Genomic DNA, 21662 nt, shown 5'->3' on the forward strand with positions numbered 1-21662 from the left:
TTTAAAAACACTATTAGAAAATAGATATTTCTTTTTTCTTCTCTTGAGCCTTGAGCTCTCTGCAGTGCTTTTGAATCTCTTGATGCATTTTTAGTCAACTACAGAAGAGACCAGATGAGTGCTTTTCAGATATTTAGGTACCATTAGGCATATGTAACAGAGCATTTTTAGGGGAATAATTATTTTGATGGCCTCTAAAATACAACTGCTTTGTTTGCAGTTATAGTTTTGCTTCTGCGAGCATCCAACTTCACTGCAAACAGCTTGTTGAATGCACTTCTGAACTATGAAATTGCTCTTTTTTTAACAAATAGTCTCACTTATGTTCTCGCCAAACACTGATTCATGACAAAAAAGCCCTGTGTAAACAAAAGGTTAAATCACAAAAAAACTTTTCAAACAAACTGCATGTGGTTACTATAGAAACCAGTACATACAATTACTAAAGGTTACTCTCAAACAATCTGCCTGGCAGTGCTCTAAGCATTTCTGAGCACATATCATGCAGGAATGTGACAGCTTTGCTGTCACACATGCTCCTAGTGGGAACTGTTTCACCTCCTACAAGTATGTATTTTGACAAGAGTGTGCTGTGCTAGAGTGACTTTCAAATTAAACATGTGCAACTGGCTGTAGGCTAACTTGCAACTTCTGCATGTTGTGCTGCTATGTAACATGCCATTAGAGACTGTCCGTGCAACCACTTTAACAGCCGGCCGCTCCTTGTAGCTCCCTCAGTGCAGTCATTTCTTTTAGTTATTGGAAGGTTTTAGGACGTTGACACCTGCCGTTTTGAGGTGTGCCTGATCTCTAAAATGAATTGCCCTAATCCATTTCGTATCCTGGTGCTATTGAAGTTTTCTCTCACAGACGTAGCCAGGTGTTTTCCAGATATTGAAAAGACACAAGCACACAATCAAGTATCACTTTGCAAGTAATGAAAAGGGTTTTTTTTGGCTGCTCCCTTATTTTCCCAAGGGGCTGCCATGGTAGATGGATCCCCAAATTTGATTTGGCACAGTTTTTTATTTTATGCCAGTTGCCCTTCCTATCTGAACCTTCTCATTTGTCTGGCAGAAAGAGTACACTGTCTTCTCATCTTTTGAGGGTGGATTTGTGTCTCCTCCTAGTCTCAAACTGGGGATGCCCACCACTATACCACATATTCACCTATTAGCTTTCAGGTAATCAACTTGGTAAACAATTGATACCCTAACAAATCAATTTAAAAGCTTTTTGTTCTACAGAACACAATTAGAAGTTCAATGTGCTTGAAACTTTTTAAAAGCAAAGGTCTATACCTGCGTTGAATAAACAGAAAGTCATTGTTTTCTCTTTATGGTTTCATCAAACTGCCCATTCTCACTCCCAGCTTGTCATAAATCAATGCTTTCAAAGGACCTTTTGGCTTTATATTTAAACGCATTGGTTAAGCGGCATTTTTCAGCCTGCAGGGTTAATGTTAGGATGTGATCTAACTTGTAAATGAATTTGAAAATAAAAAATTAGTACACAAACCATCATCTCCTCACTAGCCTTTTCTGAACGAACTTCCAGATGCGTACTTTGTTCCTCATTAAAAGAGGAGCATTATCTGTTGGCTTCAGAAATTACAGCAGGTGGTGAGTCAAGGCACTGATGCCAAAAGAGACACTAGCGGAGTCTGACAGAATGACAGCATTTCACACTATTTAAGTCATTTTTAGGTGTGTCTTTGCAGTCTAATTGCAACAAAACAGGGACTGTTTTAATGCAGTCCTTTCTCAAGCCAAAACCTTAGACACCTTAGCAAGACAGTGCTAAGTGTACACTTCTATCCTTGCAAAAAGTACATGTCACTCTGCCGCCACCTGGCACTGAGGCAGTACTGCTATCACAGCTGGACACCGAAGTCAAGGTCATCGTGAGAATGTCAGCTGCTGAAGACATGAGGCTTCAACCTTTGTCCCAGGGGGGTGTTCTGTTTGTCTCTGTGTGTGTGTGTATGTGTATGTGTGTGTATGTTTGCATAAAAGACATTTTAATGCAGGTGTTTGCTGTCTGAGCTTAGTGCCTGTGTCTAAGTAAGTGTGTGAGGGATGGCTTCACTGTGATGGCTGGGTTAGCCTCTCAAGTATCATTATCGGTGGAATAAACAACAGCTAAGCTGCGATGTCCTCAATGCCCTTGTTCTTCTATTAGATAGTCTTAAGTTTGTGTATTTAATGTGTGTGCGCACTCAAATGCTTTTCAGCTTGTTCGTGCCTATAAATTAAAAAACTTCTTTGAATTCTACTTTTGTCTTAATTAGTTTTTTTTTTAGTTTATTAAGAGTTAAAAGTATTTAAATCTTTTTCTCGTGTGTTTCTGTGCTTGTTAAAAGGTACCTAATCCCTTCACTGGACCGCTCCCATGCTGGCTTTTACCGCTGCATTGTGAGAAATCGGGTGGGAGCCCTTCTGCAGAGGCGCACAGAAGTACAAGTGGCCTGTAAGTATTAACACAGGACGCAGCTGAAGCACAGATCCAACGAATGAATAAACGGCTGTCTAATAGACACATGCTGATTTAAGCGAGAGAAAGCGTGTGCGCTTAACTGCAGCAGTTTAGTACACAGTAGGCCCACGCTATCTTTGGGTGCCTTTGTATCAAGGACTGACTAGGGAGGGACAGATGCTGGCAGGGTAAAAGATCTACCTGCATCTCATTCAGAGTGTTATCATCCCAGACAGCTGTTCCACTCAGCATTCTCATTAGATTGATATTGTTGCCATGGTTCTTTTTAACTTTGCTTCATTTCAATATGACCGCTGCTTTTTTCATTCTCTCTCCTTTGTCAACAACATCTGTTGTTTCTTTGGCAAAAATAGAGCTCCCGTGCACAGTGTTTCTGCAAATTTTCACATTCGTTTTCAGGCCACTCAGCTCCCTCGTCTTGTTAACGAGCTATTAGACGTGCCACTGAGGTGTCTGGAGTGTTGTCACATCAAATCCACCCCCCCTTCCCATATACACAACTTGTCCATTATCGTGCTTTACTAGGGTATGCCTGGTTCACTTGCTTCCCTGTGTTCCAGCCGCATTTGAATGGATGTAACGTACAGCTGTACCTGTCGATGCACTCAACCAGCCACTAAAGAGAAAGAAATGGGAGGGTGATAGGAAATTGAGTCCCACGGGTCGACTTCTCTCGTATTCGGCAAACACACTGTTGCCGAAGCCTCTCCTCCAGGAGACAGACTTTTTGTGGCGTCCATCACTGGTTCTGTTTGTTGTTTCGGCTTCCTCCCTCTCTTGACTTTGTCATCTGGCCACCACTGCTTTCTATTTATTTCTTGGCCTCCACCCTGCTGTTATTTCAGTTCCTATTTATTCCAAACACTTCCCATTTCCATAATTCTCTTCTTCCCTCTCAGTTGCTCATGAAGTGGTATGGATGGTGACGCAGAGTAAAAAAGGAGAATTAAGGACACCTGCAAAAGGAATGGATGAGCTGGACAAGGGAGGGAGAGGGAGAAGAAGAAAGAAGGAAGGATAGATGGAGAGATTTCTTCTAGAAACTATTCTATTGAGGCAGCACAATTAGAATTGCAGAGACACACCTCAGAGAAAGGGAAACATGCCGAGGCATTAGAGATTAGGGAAGAAGGGGAGGAGGACATCACATCACTGAAACTGCAGATCAAAGTCGGGGGATTTGCACACTTCCCAGATTTTCATTTAAGCTAAGCACCACAGCTGCAGCGTAAAGCCAGATTACCTTTTTTTATTCTCTTGAAAGAGAGTGAGGAAAAATAAGTCTGCCATCGATTCACAACCACCGCAGCATCCTCGGTTCAGACTCCCTCACCTTCATCCCTGAATGTTCCCGAGATATTATCTCCAAAATGTGTGTCATAATTGGGTTTTCAATGTAACATTTTATTTATTTCTGCCTATTGTTCCCCTTTAAATCACGGAGGCAAATATATGATCTTTGGAGAAAAATAATGCTGTGACTGTGTTTCAGACTGTGCTGGAGGAGGAAAACATAAAGTCTACTTGTTACTGTTGTCCTGTAAAGGTTTACAATCAGCATCTGCTAATGTAACAGCATAGGGGAATTTCACAACCCACAACAGATGAATTTACAGCTAGTTGATAAATTCCCATTAGAAATCGGGAGTGGAAAGGGGGGGGGGGGAGGTGGTAATATTAGTCCAGCGTTTTGTCAGCTTTTAAGATATAATGAGGCAAGGGATGAATAAAAATACTCTAACAAATGAAATATATTACGAGATAATAGAGAAGCGGCATAGCTGGTCATCTACTATGTTGCGCAATGCACAAATTTAGTGGGTGATCAAGATTGATTGCCTTTGATGCATCCACACAGGAGGATACGGGATATGAATATTAGTCAATTTAGCGTCCCTCGATGTCCCTCTGTGAGTCGTTACGTGCCGGTTCCTTCTAGCCTTGCTTGATGTACCATGGAAACCATGGCAACAACACTTTGCTGTCCATCAAATAGCTATAGTGTGAAATTTCACAATAGACAGCAGATGACAAAAGCTCTGTGGTTACCAAAAGTCAAAGAAGAAGAAAGCAAGAGTAATTTGTTCCTGCGACTGTCAGTCTCACTCTCTTGTTCTCTCTTGCTTCCCTTGTTTTTGTCTGTGTATTGTGTGTTTTCCTTTAGTTATGGGAAGTTTTGAGGAAGGCGAACGTACCCAGTCAGTCTCTCAGGGAGAGGGTGCTGTGATTCCAGCACCACGCATTCGCAGCTTCCCTCAGCCACAAGTCACCTGGTTCAGAGATGGGCGCAAGATTCCACCCAGCAGCCGCATGTGAGTTTTCTTCTCTTGTTGTTTTTCTGTTTTTTTGTTCGTTGGGCCTTTTGTGTCTTATTTGGCTTTTCTGTTTGACTCTAGAAATATTTTTTGGGTTTGTTTTTTTTTTCCTTTTTTTTTCCTTTGTCCCTGAAGGTGTTTGAGGGCTTTAGTTTGAGAGCAGCTGTTCCTACCTGTTGTTTGTTTTTCATCTTGCTAGATTTTGTGCTGAAGGACAGCTTGAATTTCTTCTACAGAACAAGGGCTGAAGACAAAACGGTTTCAGCACTCTGTGTGCAATGGGATATCTCTCGTCTTACACATTTTTTTTCAATTTTGTAAGAAAACCCTTTTCTATTTCCTTATCTATGTCTTTTTCTTAATGTTGCCCATTGTCTGTCTTTATTTTGTTGTTTTTGCTTGCCAACCAACAGCAAAATCATGGTCTGACAGGGCTATGGAGCACTGGGCCTCCTGACAGCCTATTTGTATTGCTGTCTCATTCTGGTCACTTAAAAAGGTAGAATGCAAATATGAAGGTAGATTTTTTTAAAGTGCTTTCTTCACTTTAACGTGCTATGTGGCCCAAGAAAGAAGCAGATACAAACTTTGTTATTTTATTACTAATTGAAAATGTACTGCATCTGTACACTGTCAGCACAACCTGACAACTACATTTCCCAAAATGCAACTTGACTGTTTGGTTTGGGCATTTGCATGTATTATGTTAGTTTTGCCTAAAATATCTGAGTTACTTTAGAATATTTGTCCATAAATATACTTGCCTATACTTGTGCTCCAAGAACATTTGACAGATTAATTAAGATTATGTTCCCCGTGATGCTACACAGGCTACACCTCCACACGGTAGGGTTTTAACTTTATCTTTCAGTGACTGACATTGTACTGAGGTTACTCACATCTTTGTGGGGGGGATATTTGTGTGTACCAGCGTGTGCGTTAAAAAGTCACTTATCCCGTCTCATCACATCTGCATTTCTTCACAGTGGGAGGTGACCTTGCCCTTAGTTAGAGTGAATCTTTCTTATCATCTTCTCATCATCAGTAATCATCCCCTGACCTAGAATCACAATGAGACAAATGCCCAGGCGTACTGAGAAGATGAAGGTTGCTGGCCACCGGTAGCCTGCTCTGTCTGTGTTTTTAAAGAATAGTTTTTTTAATAAGAAGGATCTACAAAATAAGTTGAACTTCTTATTTCTCTCAAGCTGATGCGGTTGTGTTCTCTGACATCGTTACAGCTGGTTCCTTATTTCTCAGGTTTTTTGTAACCTGGTGTGCGCTGTGCAGATAGAACAAAATGGACAAGCTGAAGGCATGAGCGAGCCCGTCTTTACGAGCATCTCTATAATCCATCAGTGTGGGAGTATAGGAATTCCCAGATGGCATTGAACTGTGTTGGAAGATTGGTGCTTCAGCTAGAAATGATGAGACGTTCTGTGGAAAGTTATTGAAAAACAGCATTGTATTTGTCTTTGAATTATGTACTTCCTCTTTCTGTGGCGCAGACTGTAGTTTTCTCAGCAGTATGCTGTTCTTTTAGAAGATCTTCAGCAAATCAGTGAACCTCATGCACGACTATAAAAGGTTATGCTTCTCTGTTGACGTCACAAGTGGTATGTGCAGTGACCAGTGTGTCAGGCATAATAGCGGCTTCATTTGCCGTTCTGTCGCTGTCTCCCTCCTCTATCTCGCTCCCTTCTTTTGTCTCCATTATGGGCCACCCGCTGTGTGTACTTTGCTGCTCTTCATCCTCACTTCCTACCCCGCAGCTCTGAGAATGCTAATATCACATGCACTACCAAGGTCACAGTGTGCAAATGAGCACTGTTGATAACAGGCAGCCTTTTTTATTGAAAATCATTTAATTGAATTTGATTCATGCCACTAGCGTTTACTCTGTAGAGGCATCAAAGTCTCGCTAGTGGAGGAGAGAATGAGGGAGTGCGACTGAGTGAGTCGCACCAAACCACAAGTGTTGCCGTCATGAAGGCTCTATCTCTCTAAATCTGTCACATCGTTATGCATTTCTTCAGACGTTCTCTTGTTGTAAGACCACCTGGAAGATCTCGGTGTGCCATGTGTTACAAGAGTTATATAGTGGAACAAGCTAAAGTGGAATGGCGGTGAAGGAGAACGAGGACTGACAAAAACATGCCATGGATTAGAACCAGGGTGACCATTTCCCCAAATTGTCTCCTGCTCTTGCTAGCCATCCTAAGGTGTCATAAGTTTAATTTACAGGCTCCTCATTTACAGGGGTCTGTCTTGCTGCTTGTCTGCGCCCCTACAAAAGAGAAAAGAGCAAAAACAATCAGATCGCTCAAAAAATGTCGAGGCTCTCATCCAACCAATCTAATACCTAATATAATTCACACTCGCTCTGGAGGCTGCTGTACGACCAATTTCTTTTCTTTCTTTTTTTTGCATTGTGCTTTCATTTAGTTGAAATTCTGGGAGTTTCCTCAAACTGTATCGTGTAGTTCGAGAGTTCTTGTGTGATATTTTTTGTACGTGGTAGAAAGGTGAGAGAAGCTGAGAAATCACTCAAGGATGACACTTGTTGATTGCAAGGACTCTTGTGAGGTGCTCTAGGTCTCAGGTTGGGTACACATATAAAAATACACATCTCAGGAGAACAAGTACATACCTCAAAATGTTTGTATTTATAGCTGTATAAATCTTTATCTGGCTGCAGAATTGAATCCATGATTCAAATGCAAATCTTTCGAATACATAGGGAGGATGTCTGGAGAATAGAGAGTAATCCTCTATATACAGGATTACTGAATATAAGATTCAGTAATATAGATTATAGGCAAGATTCAGATATCTAAGTATTGATTAATCAAAAAACTGGTGGAGCATACAGCTGCTGTACAGAACATGGTGCAAAGTGTGTACTAAATTTCCACTTACTAAGCTGTTTGGCTCCTAGGCATCAATTTTCAATAAGTGATGTTGAATGTTTTTAGACCACTTTTCTCAGTACACACAACACCCACATCATCACATGCTTAGCTATGAAGCTTACAGAACTTGCAGTTCAGTCCTCAGGTCTTTATACCTCACTGTTCACAATAAGGAATTGCTCAGATTGGATCATGTCCTCACCTCATCTTGTTGTCCCGTCCTGATTCGCCTCATGTTTCCTATTTTGGCTTAAACTGCGGATGTCTGTGGCATTTTTATGTCCTTTGGCCACCCACAGCTGGGAACTGAATTTACTCTTCAGAAAGAGTAAATATGATCTAGTGGATGTGTGCAGAGAGGAATGGATTTTGGGTGCAAATCAAGTTCATTTCAAAAAAAAAAAAAAGAGAGAGAGAGAGAGAGAGAAAGAAAAGGCTAGCTCACCGTCAGTATTCGATATTGGAATGCTGCTGACAGCATAAAATGCCCCCTTCAGTTTATCAGGGACTAGGGCAGTGACTGTTCAAAACATGCCTGTTCAAAATAGCCTGATTGCTTGGCTTCCAGTCTTGCTATTTGCAGCTTTCTCAAGATCATAGACCAAGCGTTCACCCAAACTCCTTCAGAGTCGGCACTGGCTTTGTAGATTAGCAAATATTAATATTCACACTTTAAGAGGCTGACGTCTCATTAGGTATGACCAGCACTGTTCAAAGAGAGAATTAACCCTGGGTATAATATGGCTGTAACGAATAGAACGTGTTTACTTTCTTACGCGGGGTCAATGATGAAATATTTAGGAAATCCATTTGAAGGAGCTGAAAGATGCTTCTTTGAATAACTGAAATCGTATTGAGTGGTTTGTTTTAATACCAGAGCGTACCATGTCCATTCAAAACATGTAAAACAAATAATAGAATTACAATCCTGGATCCCGTTCTGGCTGATCTGGCACCGATTATTTCAGAATAATTGCATGATTATTTCAAAATGTGGTTTGAGTAAAGCACACTTCAGCACTCCAAATTCTGATTGTGATTACTGGTTTGACAGTCATTTCACAACTCTGGTTCTGTATAAAACCTCTCAAAGACATTTTTGGGATTCTTATACAACTTGACGGTCCCGACTGTCCATTACGGGTCAAATTCGAATTTGTTATATATTTTGGTTTATGCCATCTAAAGATGGTAATGGGGAAATATGTGATACCAGCTGAACATCATTATGTTAGTAGTATGAACACACCACCCAGGCCTTGAATGTGTAAACTTAATGAATGCTGCATTTTTGCTTCCCTGCTGCCAATATTCCCCTTGGCAAGGCTGCGTCTTACTGTGGCACAGTGACTGCTCACTTTCTGCAATGTGACTCGTGCAGCTGCAGAGACTCCTTTGCTCTCTAACAGTACGTCCATAAGCTCACAGAATCACTTATTGATGCGTTTGTCTCTTACAGTCTTTGCTGTGCTCATGTTGTGTACTGCCCAGGTTCAAAGCACATGTCCTTGTTTGACTGTAAGCTGAAATGTGCAACCAGACATTGATCTAGCTTTGCTTTAATGAATCAGTTCAGTCAGGGTCTTTTTGTTACAATATATGAAACAGGATGCAAGGAGAAAAAGAACTTTCTAATGGCTGACATTCTTCTCTCGGTGAATGGAAATGTAGTCGAGAGGATCTTCTCCATTCAGCTGCTGTGATTTGTTATGCTATTTTGGAGACTTAATGTCGTGTGTAATCAGAGCCTCTTTTAGTTAAATGCATTTGCCAGGAATTGTGTGGCTCCTGGCTGAAAGGTGAGTCTGTCGTTAGATATAGCGCTGGATTCTGTCCTCACTTTTTCACATCTGACAACAACTCACTACCCACTACCTGTTGTTTTTCTCCCAGAAACTTTCTATTGACATTTTGGCATGGATTTACACCGAAACAACCTTGTAGAGGTGTCTGTTAAGACAGAACACAGAGGAGCCTGACCTGGAGGAGTCAGTGGGAGGACATCGTTGAGACACATACACACACACTGCAGTTCGCTTGAGTAATTTGCTGTAGCTACTGATCAATTAATGGGCCCTGCCTGGGATGCTCAGGTCCTGTCAGCGTGCTATGGATTCTCCATTAGTCACGAGGACCAGTGAATAGCCATGCCCTTCCTTTGCATTTGCCTACAACTGCCCAGCATTAGTCATGAACCTGACAATCTTCAGGTCAAGAGAGAATAGACGACAAGGAGAAGCAAGAATAACATAAAAAAAAATTACAATTTACATAGATTCCTAAATGAATGAATGGATGTATCTAGTCCTACAAGAAATGACTTACTATTCTTAAATATTTCTTGGTCCTCACTACTTGCAAGAGACCAAGAAATCTACTTTTTTTTCTTCCTTTGTCCAAAATTGACTGTTCATCAACTAGATTATTAGAAGTTTGAACAACAGCTGAAGCTATTGTGTGTTTAATTAAGACAAGATATATTTTAAGATAATATCCATCTGTTGTCTTTCTCTGAAGTTGGGTTGCAGTGGTAGCAGGCTATGTAGGGTATTCTAGATGTCCTTCTTCCCAATAATACTCTGTAGTTCCTCCTGGAGGACCACAAGGTGTCCAGTCCCAGGCCAGTGGAGGTATATAATCTCTCAAGCTCTACCCTAGGGTCTCCTTCCACTAACAATTTCCATTTCTGGAAAACCTCCAAATGGAGGTGAGGCATCTTAATGAGATACCCAAACAGCCTCATCTGGCTTCATTTTACATGCAGGAGCAGTGGCTCTACTCTGAGATCCTCCTGGATGTCTGAACTCCTCACCCTATCTCTATGTCTAAGCCTAGCCACCCTAGAGGGAAAACTAATTTTAGACAACTGTATTCACGACCTTACTCTTTTGGTCATTACCCATATTTCGGATTGAGACGTAGATTGATCGGTAAATCGAAAGCTTCACCTTTTTGCTCAGCACTCTGCTCACCATGACAGTTCAATGCAATGTCCGCATAACTGCTGATGCCGCACCAATCTGTCAGTCCAGCTAACACTCCGCATTTCCATCATTCATGAATAAGAGCCCAAGATACAAGGAAGCCTCGAGCCTCTCTCCCCAATCCACAGGGAGCATTCCAACATTTTCCATCAGAGAACCAGGGCCTAAGACTTGGAGGTGCATGAGCAAGGTCATGCTTCAATGAAGCCAAAATTATATCTACCTAATGATTAATCCTGAAAGTGTACACTTAAAAACTTTTTAAAAAAGTTTCCTTGTATTCCTTTCAGTTCTGTGCTGTATGTTGACGTCTGTTTATACAAGGACAGTGAAAGTAGAAAAAGAAACTCCAGGGAAATCAAAAGATCTGTGAAGCAGCAATCAAGAGGTTTTTATTGTTGTTTTGGGCTCTTGCCAATATTGGTAGATCTCTAGGTTCCACTGAGCCAGACTTTCTTCCTTTATTTATTTATTTATTTTTAATAAGTCTTTAGCTCTCCAAGCCTTCTAAAGATCTTTCAACATTTTTCTTCAGACATTGGCTGTTTTTTCACTGATTTTCAGTCCTTGTTACCATTTTCAGATGATTTTTTAGTTAACTTATTAAGCCATTTAACAGTGACCTATACAGTAAATCATTCAGGCATAAAATAGGCCAACTCAAACGATCAACGAATGTTGTACCTTAGCAAAGAACCAGTTTTAAATTGTATCTATAGGGTCCTGTTGCAAAAACACATCATTTATTGCCATTGTGTTAGTTAGCTTTGTTCAAATCTTCGTCACTTTGTACGCAGGAGGTTATGAAAGAGGTACAAGAGTGAGTGTCTCCAGTGTTCTGTAAAGCATGGTGGAGACTGTCATGATTTGGGGCTGCCTTTCAGTCAGTGGTGTTGAGGATCTTGTCAAAATTGATGTTATGAAGTTATGAGTTATGAAGGCAGCAAAGTCCAGATTTTCATCCACCGTGTAGTACCACATGGAAAGCATCCGATTGGCAACAGTTTCATTTTGTTATCATTCATTTTCAGCAGGGTTGGGGTGATTCCAAACAGTAAAAGCATGCCTGGGTAGAAAAACACACAGTGGAATACTAAAAGTGTTGGATTGGATGTCACAACATTATTAAGGTAGTATAGGATCGTCTCAACAGCGAAGGGAACAAAAGGCAGCTAACATCCAAAGAAGAGCTTTAGACTTCCTTCAAGCCCGGAGAACTATTTTTGAAGAAAAAAATCAAGAAAGCTACCTTAGAGAGTTCAGGCTCTGTTTAAGAATAAAAGTGGTCATTTATTTTACGTTTTGTTGCCTTACATACTCTTTTTCCGTTTGTGTTTGCACCTGTTTCAATAAATCACGGCATCTGCTTCCCATTTTCCACTGATGCATTAGCTCTTGCATATCTGTAAAGTCACAATTACCGTTGAATGATATGTACAAGGTTTTTCTAGTGACATATTGTATGCTGATATCCAGACAACGTTTTTAAGGAAAGCCTTGCTTAGTTCAGCAATAGTATGACAAACCATATGCTGCACATATTACAGCAGCATAGCTCCATATAAGAGTGCTTGACCTGACACTTAAAATTTTAATGGCAATAGCAGTGCATTATGAAATGAAAAATATGACAAAAAAGCCTCAAATTGAAAAGCTAAAATCATGTAAAAAGCAAGAATTGTAGCACACTAGCCTTTTAAAAAATTACAGCATTTGGTCTCATTAGTTTCCAAACTCTTGTGGTGTTGGTCAAAGATGTGATGCAATACAGATGTAAACATGCCCATGCATGTTTGAATTGTGTGGCTGGCATCAAACTCAAAATGAGCACATTTTTCCCCCCAAAAAATATGTAGAATTTCCCAGCTTTAACATTTGATATATTGTACTGTTTTCAATTAAATATAAAGTTTCAGTGATTTGAAAACCATTGCAATGTGTTGCAGCATCCCAGTGTTTTAACAATGGGTCACAGTAGAGCGATCCAATCTAGCTAAACCACGCTGTGAATGGGATCGAGAGTCGCCACGGAGACTCACAATAAGAAATGATTGATTATTAAAAACACTTTCCTATTGAACGACTAATGAATTAATTATTTTTAATCTTAATGCAGGTTGATTTTTATGTAAGAATTCAGTTGATGGTTGAAGAATTTAGGGGTGTCCTGTTATGGTAAGACAATCGAGTTACTCCGCTAATGAAGGCTTGTCTTAAATGGCTTTGAGTTCATTTAGATGTCACTATTTGAGCATTATTGGGGACATCCTTATATTGGTTTGAACACTCAATGAACCACAAGTGAAAGGGAAGCAGAAAGCGAACAGTAAGGCACAAACCTTCAGTCCATACACCCAGTGAGAAAACAAGTGCCTGTTTTCATGACCAACACTCCCTCACCTCCTCTCATTTCTCTCACTTCTTCATCCCTCCATCCCCAGGAGCTGTGGCTTTTTCATCACAACTCTGTTGAGCGGTAGGGCTTGTAGCCTGTTGCTTGCTTTCACTCTAGCTTTCTTTTTCCTTCATCTGTCTACTGCCTGTGGTTTGACTTATACCTTAGCCAGCGATGTGAGCCATTTGATCCTGCTGACCCCCCTCTCTCTCTCTCCTGGGGGAAGCCATCAGCCAACTGGGGCCATTTGTCTGCATGTAATGGAGGTCTGAGGCTGTGGAGCGAGGTTAGGCCCCTCACGGCCCAGTGGAGAAGGACAGCCACGACAGATGCCAAAACACTAGAGAGTGTGTGTGTTTGTATGTGATAGAGCAGGACCAGCACTGTCAGACTGTGTCAGTGCTGGATTAACAAAATAAGATATGTATACAAGCTGACAAAGTCGGTGGTTGAACTCTCTGGAGATGCACTGTGAAGCCACTATTCCAGCGCTGGGACCACATGTTTTTAACTAAAGGGAGCAACCGTGATCATTGTATATTTAATTTTGCTGTAATATAATTTATTTTTAATAATGGAAATTAGAGACGGGAAGCAGCTAGTGGCAAATAAAACATTTATAGTTATATCTATTTCAATCAAACATAAATCCTCATCATCATTATTGATGAAAGTGCTACAGAATCATTATAAGGCTGGCATTCATTGAAAAAGCGCCCTTGATTCTTTACATAAAAAATTGATCCACAAGAAAGTAATTGCATATGGGAGTAATACTGCTTATTGCTGCAAGCAAAATTAGGGTTGCGTAAAAGCTGCACAGTTGGCCAAGATGTTTCTGGGCAGCTGTCCTGCCTACCAGGCTCTCTTGTAGACCATGGCTTTTTCTGAAGAATAATAATGGAAAAGGAAATTGGGTTGGAATAAAAAAGAGAAAGCATTCTAAGATGTGGGAATAAACATTAAAACTAGACAGAGACAGAGGCATGTTCACACATATCTGATTTGTCCAAATTTCTCAGCCTTGTGGCTTGATAAATCCCTGCACCGTGCCGGATACGTGCTAAGCCATCGTTATAAGCAAGCCTCCGACAGCTGCTCACAACACCGCTGAGAGATGGGGATTTGAATAAGAGTGACCAAAATCAGACAGACAACGATAAAAGAGAAAAAAATAATGAACATGTTAAAGCGGAACTTCAAGAAGCATGTAAAACATTAACTGCTCTTTTAAGCGAAATTCTTATCTTTCCCTTCTTGCTCCCTTGATATACATGCAAAGCCATTCAGGATAATTGGCTTACTTTTAATTTCTTCCAGCGTCATGTGGTCTTTGATCCCTGAGGCCCAGCACACACTGGGAGTGGTTAGATGTGCTGAACAAGCTGTGTAACCAAGTTTTGTGTGACCCCCACTGCACCAGCCCTGATTACAGGCTGGGGGGAGTGAATGCTCAGCATGGGAGCACATTAAAATCAACTAGCAGGGGGAAAATGCCTCCTGCTCCTAGAAACTGATGAAATCTGGTTTTGCTCTGGATAATATTAGTTTGAATTCAGTTTGGCAGGTGCTTTGACATGCTCCTGAATGATCTTTGAGGGAAACTAAAGAACTTCAAAGATCACCTGATACGTTGCATTATCACAGAGAGAATGGGCTGCGTCGTCGAGGTCATTGGAAAGCTGTGGTTAGCAGTGCTAGCTTGTATATTTTGGTCTTTCATAAGTGGCAGGTAAAGAAGTTAAGCCCTGGATTGTGTCCCCGTTTTGGAAAGGTCCTGGGAAGCCACCCGGGATTCATTCGGTGCTTTGGACACTTCCGTTCTACCCGCATCCCTGAAGAGATCCATAATTCATGGCTGTGTGTCCAGGATGTCACCGCTCCAGCGAGCTAGCATTAAATATTTACCTCAGATCATAAGCCACAGCCATTGAGGCCTGCTTGTCCCTTTAGGAAGAGTGTTTTCAGTCTCAGCATGCATGAAGAATCCCAGATGAGCCCAGCGACTGGAGCTGCTTTAAGATGTTTGAAAATCAATCAGCTCCAAGATGCATCTCATAAGTCATCACGCTCTAAATGCTAACAGCACAGGTACCTCTATGCCACATGCACAGCATATTGCTCTCTCTGCTGTGTCAGATGGTTTTCCTGCCTCTGTGAAGCTTTTTCTTTTCTTTTTTTATGGGCATGCACAGTTCTATATATTTTCTGTATTTGCTTGTGAGCACCATACTGTTGGCATCTTTTTTTGCTTGCTTTCTCATCAGCTCTCTTGCTCTCTTGCTCCCCCTGATCATGCACAGCAGGTATTCCGATCCCCTACTATGAGATGAAGGTGGGGATGGAGGAAAAAGTGGAAGGAGAAGTGGAGTGGGTTTGATTGGAGGAGGAGAAAAAGAGGAAATCATCAGCTGTGAAACAGAAATGTGTCTGAAACTTACACGACAGGGGTCGTAGTTTTGTTTTTTGTTTTTACACTTGTTTTTTATAACAAACAGCAAAAATTACACTATTTCTAGAATACATGATCAATGACTTGGGGAATAGTTTTTGTTTTTGTTTTTTATTGATAACTGAGATTACAGTTAGAGGACAGTTTTAGCACTGCTAATAGCCTGAAAAGTTTGAAGAGGACTCCAAAAGGACTATTTTCCGAAAGTGTTACTTGTTTGTTCTTTGGGCTTTTTTGTAACAAATATACCGATTTTTATGTGTATTGTGTTTTCAGCTCAAACTTTAGAATTTATAGCTTATTTGTAGTTTAGAAGTTTATCTATAAACAGCACAAGAACTACTTCTGGTGGGATGGAAAGAGAAAAAGAGAGATGAGGAATAGAAAAGTAAGTAGATGGATACATGAAATCAGAGTAAATGCGATATCTGGAGGAAGGCACCTAGTTGGAAATCTGTGTCAAGACTGAAGACGGGCACACATCACAGGAGGGTGGGGGTGGGCTCTCTCACTGGTGGCTATAGTGACGAAGAAAGGGAGGACTTGATAAAGCCAACATGACACCAGGTATTAGCGCCTATAGGCCTCCTGCTGAAAAATGGATCAGTGTTTATTTATTCAGGCATTACTAAAACAGGCAATAAGAAAGATGCTGTTGATCCCCACCAAAAGCAGTTTGCTGCCAAAATGCTGGCCACATGAAGCAGAGTGGTATAAATAGCTAATTAAAAGCTTTGGGTTATTAAAAGCAAGGCTATCATATTTGTGAAGCGACTGCACAGAAGTTAAGACAGGAGAGAATGTCAATATTTCCGCTTTGCTCAGTCAGCGCTTACACATTGTTTACACATTGTAAATCGATATACCTAATGCTGCTTGAACAGTGTAATTAAAATGTTAAAATGTTTAATGCCTTCCTCAGCCACGAGATAAGGTGTGGACACAAAAGCAAACGTCAGACATGTTTAGTTTTAATTAGGCAGAGGGAGACGGCCTGAAAGTTTCTCTGTTTTTCTGTTTATAGAAGCTTTCTATGAACGGCTCACTTTTTTCTTATGTATATATCAAAGTTTTATTCCTCCTCCTCATTGAATGAGCAGAGTGATTTTATATCTCTTTTCTTTTCCTGTTCAGTGCCATTACTTTGGACAACACACTGGTTATCTTGTCTACCGTGGCACCCGATGCCGGACGCTACTATGTGCAAGCTGTAAACGACAAGAATGGAGAGAACAAGACCAGCCAGCCCATCACCTTGTCAGTAGAAAGTGAGTAACCCCATATACGTACGCTAATCAAGGCTTAATTGGAAACGCATTTAGGCGTACTTTTACTTTTATTATCATGTCCAAGCCTTTTAAGTTTTTGAAGGAAATATTAAACATTCACTTGACATCATGAGCCTTTACATACCAGGCTCACAGTTTGATATATTGGCTTGAAAAATGTGTGATTACTAACTGTTTTTAGTAAGCCCCGGTGCAAAAACAGTATTTAAAATGGCAAAAGGAGAAAAATGTCAAATTCGGTGTCCATCAGAACCAACTTTCAACTGTCTTGATGAGAGCTAGATGTATGAGTTATGACCCAGAGATCAAACAGTAGTCTTCAGGAGAAAAGCCCAAAGGCACCTCTTCAGGTCAGGAGTGTGACCTGGTGCGCCTTCCTGACCTGATGCGCTCATTCAACATTCATCCTCCAGGCAGAACATTGTGTGCACACTGAAAGCACGTTGAAAAGAGAGAAGTTCTTTGGTCACGCCATTAGTCTGTGTTGACCAGCTGACCCTCTTGACAGTTTAGGTTCCCCTTTTAGTTCTTCCTCTTGACTAAAATGAAATTCAAGTTGAAGGCCTGCTTTAGAGACGATCCAGCGCATAAGTAAATTGCCGGCTTTAAGCAAGCGTTTTAACCCTCTCAAGACAGGCGTTGCAGATTTGCAACAGTTAAAAGCTAACAACCTGATTACCCCACATACATATTTTATGAGGTTTTTTTTACTCAGAAGTACCACTGCAGGTATTCTTTTGTGCATTAGCAACAAAAGCTTAATTTGAGCCTGAGAGGGTTAAAATACAGCAGTACTGGGAGTGTTCCAGAGATGCATAAAGAGACGACCTCAAAGGAATATAGACAGAATTTGTCAGGTAAATTTTTTAATTGTACCTGATTATGTTTCCCATCACTGTGGGAGATTTAAGCTTAACTACCTGAGTCTGTACCAATACTCGCACGTTGCAACATACATAAACACACACACCCACACACGAATACATGCACAAAGTAAGAGGAAGCTGTACGGACAGAGGCACAGGTAGATTGTTCTTCTGCCAAGTTAGTTAATATTCACAAGCATCCTTAGCTTGCATGACAAAAAAAACCAAAAAAACACAGAATACACAAATCAAACCAATTCGGTCGGCTTCAGCTCAGCAGAGTGAGATATAAGAGGAAACCTAACAGACAGCATCTTATGACATGGTAGACTGGAGTTCATTATGGAAGTGAATGAGGAGGGTGAGGGTAAGATATTATAGTTGACAACACAAGGGAGCAAAAATAGCCTGTGGCACATGTTGAGAACAATGGCAGAGTTGATTATACAAGTGCTAGAACACACACACACACACACGCACGGGTTCAGGCTATACAGAGCACGTAGCAGGAGGTCTCGACTCAGCAGGTGTAATGGGAATACACGATTTATACGAATGCTCCTCACATATGCACACACATGTGCGCATGCATACACGCATACAAGCAATCAGATGCAGTCTGTTATGAAAGCCGGTATTTGGAGTTTGTGCATGTGTTTGACAGAGCGCTTGAACTTTGCATGTATGCATCACTTATTTGCTGCGGCAGCTGTTGCTGCAGTGATGCCTCTGACACTGTGAGCTTACCTGGGTCCGGCAGTAGTTGCCTAAGATTTGGCAAGGCCAAAGGACAAGGAAAGGTGGAGAGCAGGAGTCATGCTCAATTTACAATTTATATACTCGGGATGAAGTTTTAAAAATTCATTATAATTTCAGCAAGGCTCCTCCTGTGTTTTTGTTCTTCTCTTTAAAAAAAAAAAAGAAGATTTCTTTTCTCTGCAAGATAGTAGTTTGATATGGACATCATATCTTGTGATGTGTGTGTTTGTGTCTGTGCATGCATCTTAACACCCAAGACTGGTTAGATTGAGTCATGACAGTCCCTGTAGCTACATCTGACATGTGCGCCCACAAGCACACTTCCAGGGCATGATGGGATTGACGGATCAGTGTGAATTTATCGCAGACGTGACACATCTCAAGCAGCACACACACACACACACACACTGGGGTTTCCTTGCCATGAGCTGTGCCATAATGAACACACACACACACACTCAGACAAACTCACACAGAAATAAACAAGGATGAGCATGAAGTGTTGAAAATGTGGGCTCAGGCACATGCGGACACACGCGCACAACAGCCTCTTCGCTTCTTAAGCCTCATGTTAGTCAAACAGTATTTTTCTATCGCTGCTTCTGGTTCTCCGGCATATATCTTGTTATACACAGTGAGTGCACTGTCTCATCGTATCTGACCAATCTCTCTGTCAGAACTCAGATACAGTGCGTGCACTGGTCAGTTTCAATATTTCATGTCGATGAGCACCCACTGGGTGGAAATGAAATTTATAGGTCACTACAGTCCAAAGAACCCAATGAAATCTCATCAGATTGTGCCTCTGTTAATTATATCCTATTCCCATCTATCAGGTTCATTGATCTTTGCTTAACATCTCCATGTTTTGTTGACATGTTTGTGTGGCGACCTGACTTTGTGTCTAGATGTTGGAGGTCCAGCAGATCCCATTGCCCCCACCATTATCATCCCTCCCAGGAACACCAGTGTGGTCACAGGCACATCAGAGGTCACGATGGAGTGTGTGGCCAATGCCAGGTAAAAATTCCTGGAAGTGCAGGGTTTCAAATGATTCAGTACAGTCCAAAATAGAGGATTTTATGGGGCTATTTTTCACAGTTGAAAAGAAAAATAGTCCCAGTGAAATGACCGTTGGTGATATATTGCTGCATGTCAGTGGCAAAACTCAGAGAACTGGGCAAATAGAACCAAAAACATCTACGGTGCTAGATTCTAATGGTAAAGAGTCAGAAGCTAAATGTACTTCAGCTGTATAATTATAATTTGCTTATGTCTGCTTATGTGACGTGTCACACTGTGAGGCTTTATGGGCTAGCACAAAACGAGCATTCTCACAGGGACATGGATGTTACAAACACATCTCACATCCTTCTTTCCTCTCACTAGACCTCTTATCAAGCTGAGTATCACATGGCGTAAGAACGGCGTGTTGGTGAACAGCGGTTTGAGTGACTTCAACCGCAGACTGACCATCCTGAGTCCTGTGGTGAGCGACGCCGGCTACTACGAGTGCGAGGCCATTCTGCGCAGCAGCAGCGTGCCTTCAGTCAGTGCTGGAGCTTATCTGCATGTCCTTGGTAAGAGCTAAAGGCTAAAATATGTTCCTGGCAGGGTCTTGTGTCTATTATTTTTGGGTATTAATATCACTTAGTACTTTTAGCTGTAATTTTTCCCAATACTTGCACACTTCCAGGTGACAATATCTATTTATGAAACTCATTACCTCATAGTTTCACACCAGTTCACACATTTTTTTTCTTAGAGGACAAAAGCAATAAAAAAAACCATTCCTAGAATTTCATGTGAATGTCTGACTATTATAATGGTTCACAAAGTTTATATGACTGAGTGCCACTTAGGAACCCAGCAAATGATGGAAGGCCATATATAAAAATGCATATCAACCACTTTTAGGCTTCTTTTTTTTTTAAACAGATGCATTTGTCAGGTTTAGTTTGCAATGATCTGCTTAAAATTGAATAGAAACCCCGGTCTCGTCGAGCGCTACTTTGTCATAGCATAACACGAAGTGCAGAGAAACTAAACCCACAGTCGTGAATTCTTTCCTTTTCACACCCGCTGGCCACATAAAATATTTCCATGGGGCACCAGTGGCCCGCAGGTAGCACTTTGAGAGCTCATGATCGATTACCTTGTAGGTTTACTCAGACACTGCATCACAAATACTATTTGAGTTTTTAGTGTTCAGTGCTGCCTGAGGACAGAAACACATTCGAGTGAAAGCACAGATATTAAGGAATTGCTCTCTCCTTGCTGCTTCAAAGTCAAGATAAGTTTGTCATTCTTCTCTCTCGTGCTTTGTTTGTTATTTGATATCAGTGTCTTTGCTTTTGCATTTTATACAACTTCAGTATTTGGAGCACATTACCATAATGTTTGTATTTCTATTCTTTGCCTGTTGGCCTTAAGGTTTAACATACACTCAAAAAAATCTGTTGTTGGATGAACACAATTTAATCATGGCACCCTTTTTGCACACAATTTAACCAAGTACAATAAACCATTTTCGATCATGTCAAACCAACACATTTAGCATTTGGTAGTTTAATGTAATCAGATTACGTTGGATCAACATAGTATACTTATATTGATTTGAAGTGATTTATTTAAGTATGTAGAGTGAAATTTGTTTTAATTCATTCTACACAAGTTAAAAAGTTTAGGAAAACACAATTAAATCTTGTTGTTTCAACAACTACTTTGTTAATCAAGGCAATTACTGCAAGTCTTGCTTAATAAACCAATATGGGGTTGATGATTTCACTCATTTCAATCGAATTATTTCAATTAGATTTGTTTACATTTGTTACACATTTAGAAACCCACTACTTTACAAAAAAAGTCACAATCAGATTATGATAACATTAACTTTATTAACTGGATTTAGTGGACAATATAAAAGCTTACCATTTTTGTACACCTGCAAGCATTATGACACTTCAAAAGGTAAAACATTAGGATACTTATTTACATAGATAATATGTTGGAACCAAAGCTTCCACAACTAAAAACAGATGCAAAATTTGCTCAATATATAAACTGTATTTTAAAAAATTAAACTAAAAGATAAAAATACATCTCCCACTTGGCAAGTTAAAACATGTAACAAAATAGAATTACTATTGTGTGAATTTGGAAAAAAAAAATAGAAATAATTTGGGAGCAATACA

General features: G+C 40.6%; 1 protein-coding gene across 9 annotated transcripts in view; it reads left to right on the forward strand.

Moving 5' to 3' along the window:
* sdk2b (sidekick cell adhesion molecule 2b) overlaps nt 1-21662 on the forward strand; it is a 316541-nt gene that overhangs the window by 236826 nt on the left and 58053 nt on the right. For all 9 annotated transcript variants that reach the window (XM_080873223.1, XM_080873225.1, XM_080873221.1 and 6 more), the window contains exons 3-7: nt 2363-2469; nt 4661-4808; nt 16689-16822; nt 19377-19488; nt 19858-20048. In XM_080873223.1, the coding sequence (XP_080729349.1) occupies nt 2363-2469; nt 4661-4808; nt 16689-16822; nt 19377-19488; nt 19858-20048 (692 nt within the window). The remainder of the gene's footprint in view (nt 1-2362; nt 2470-4660; nt 4809-16688; nt 16823-19376; nt 19489-19857; nt 20049-21662) is intronic.

This window comes from Rhamphochromis sp. 'chilingali', assembly GCF_963969265.1.
Source record: "Rhamphochromis sp. 'chilingali' genome assembly, chromosome: 22".
In the NCBI taxonomy this organism is placed as follows: domain Eukaryota; kingdom Metazoa; phylum Chordata; class Actinopteri; order Cichliformes; family Cichlidae; genus Rhamphochromis; species Rhamphochromis sp. 'chilingali'.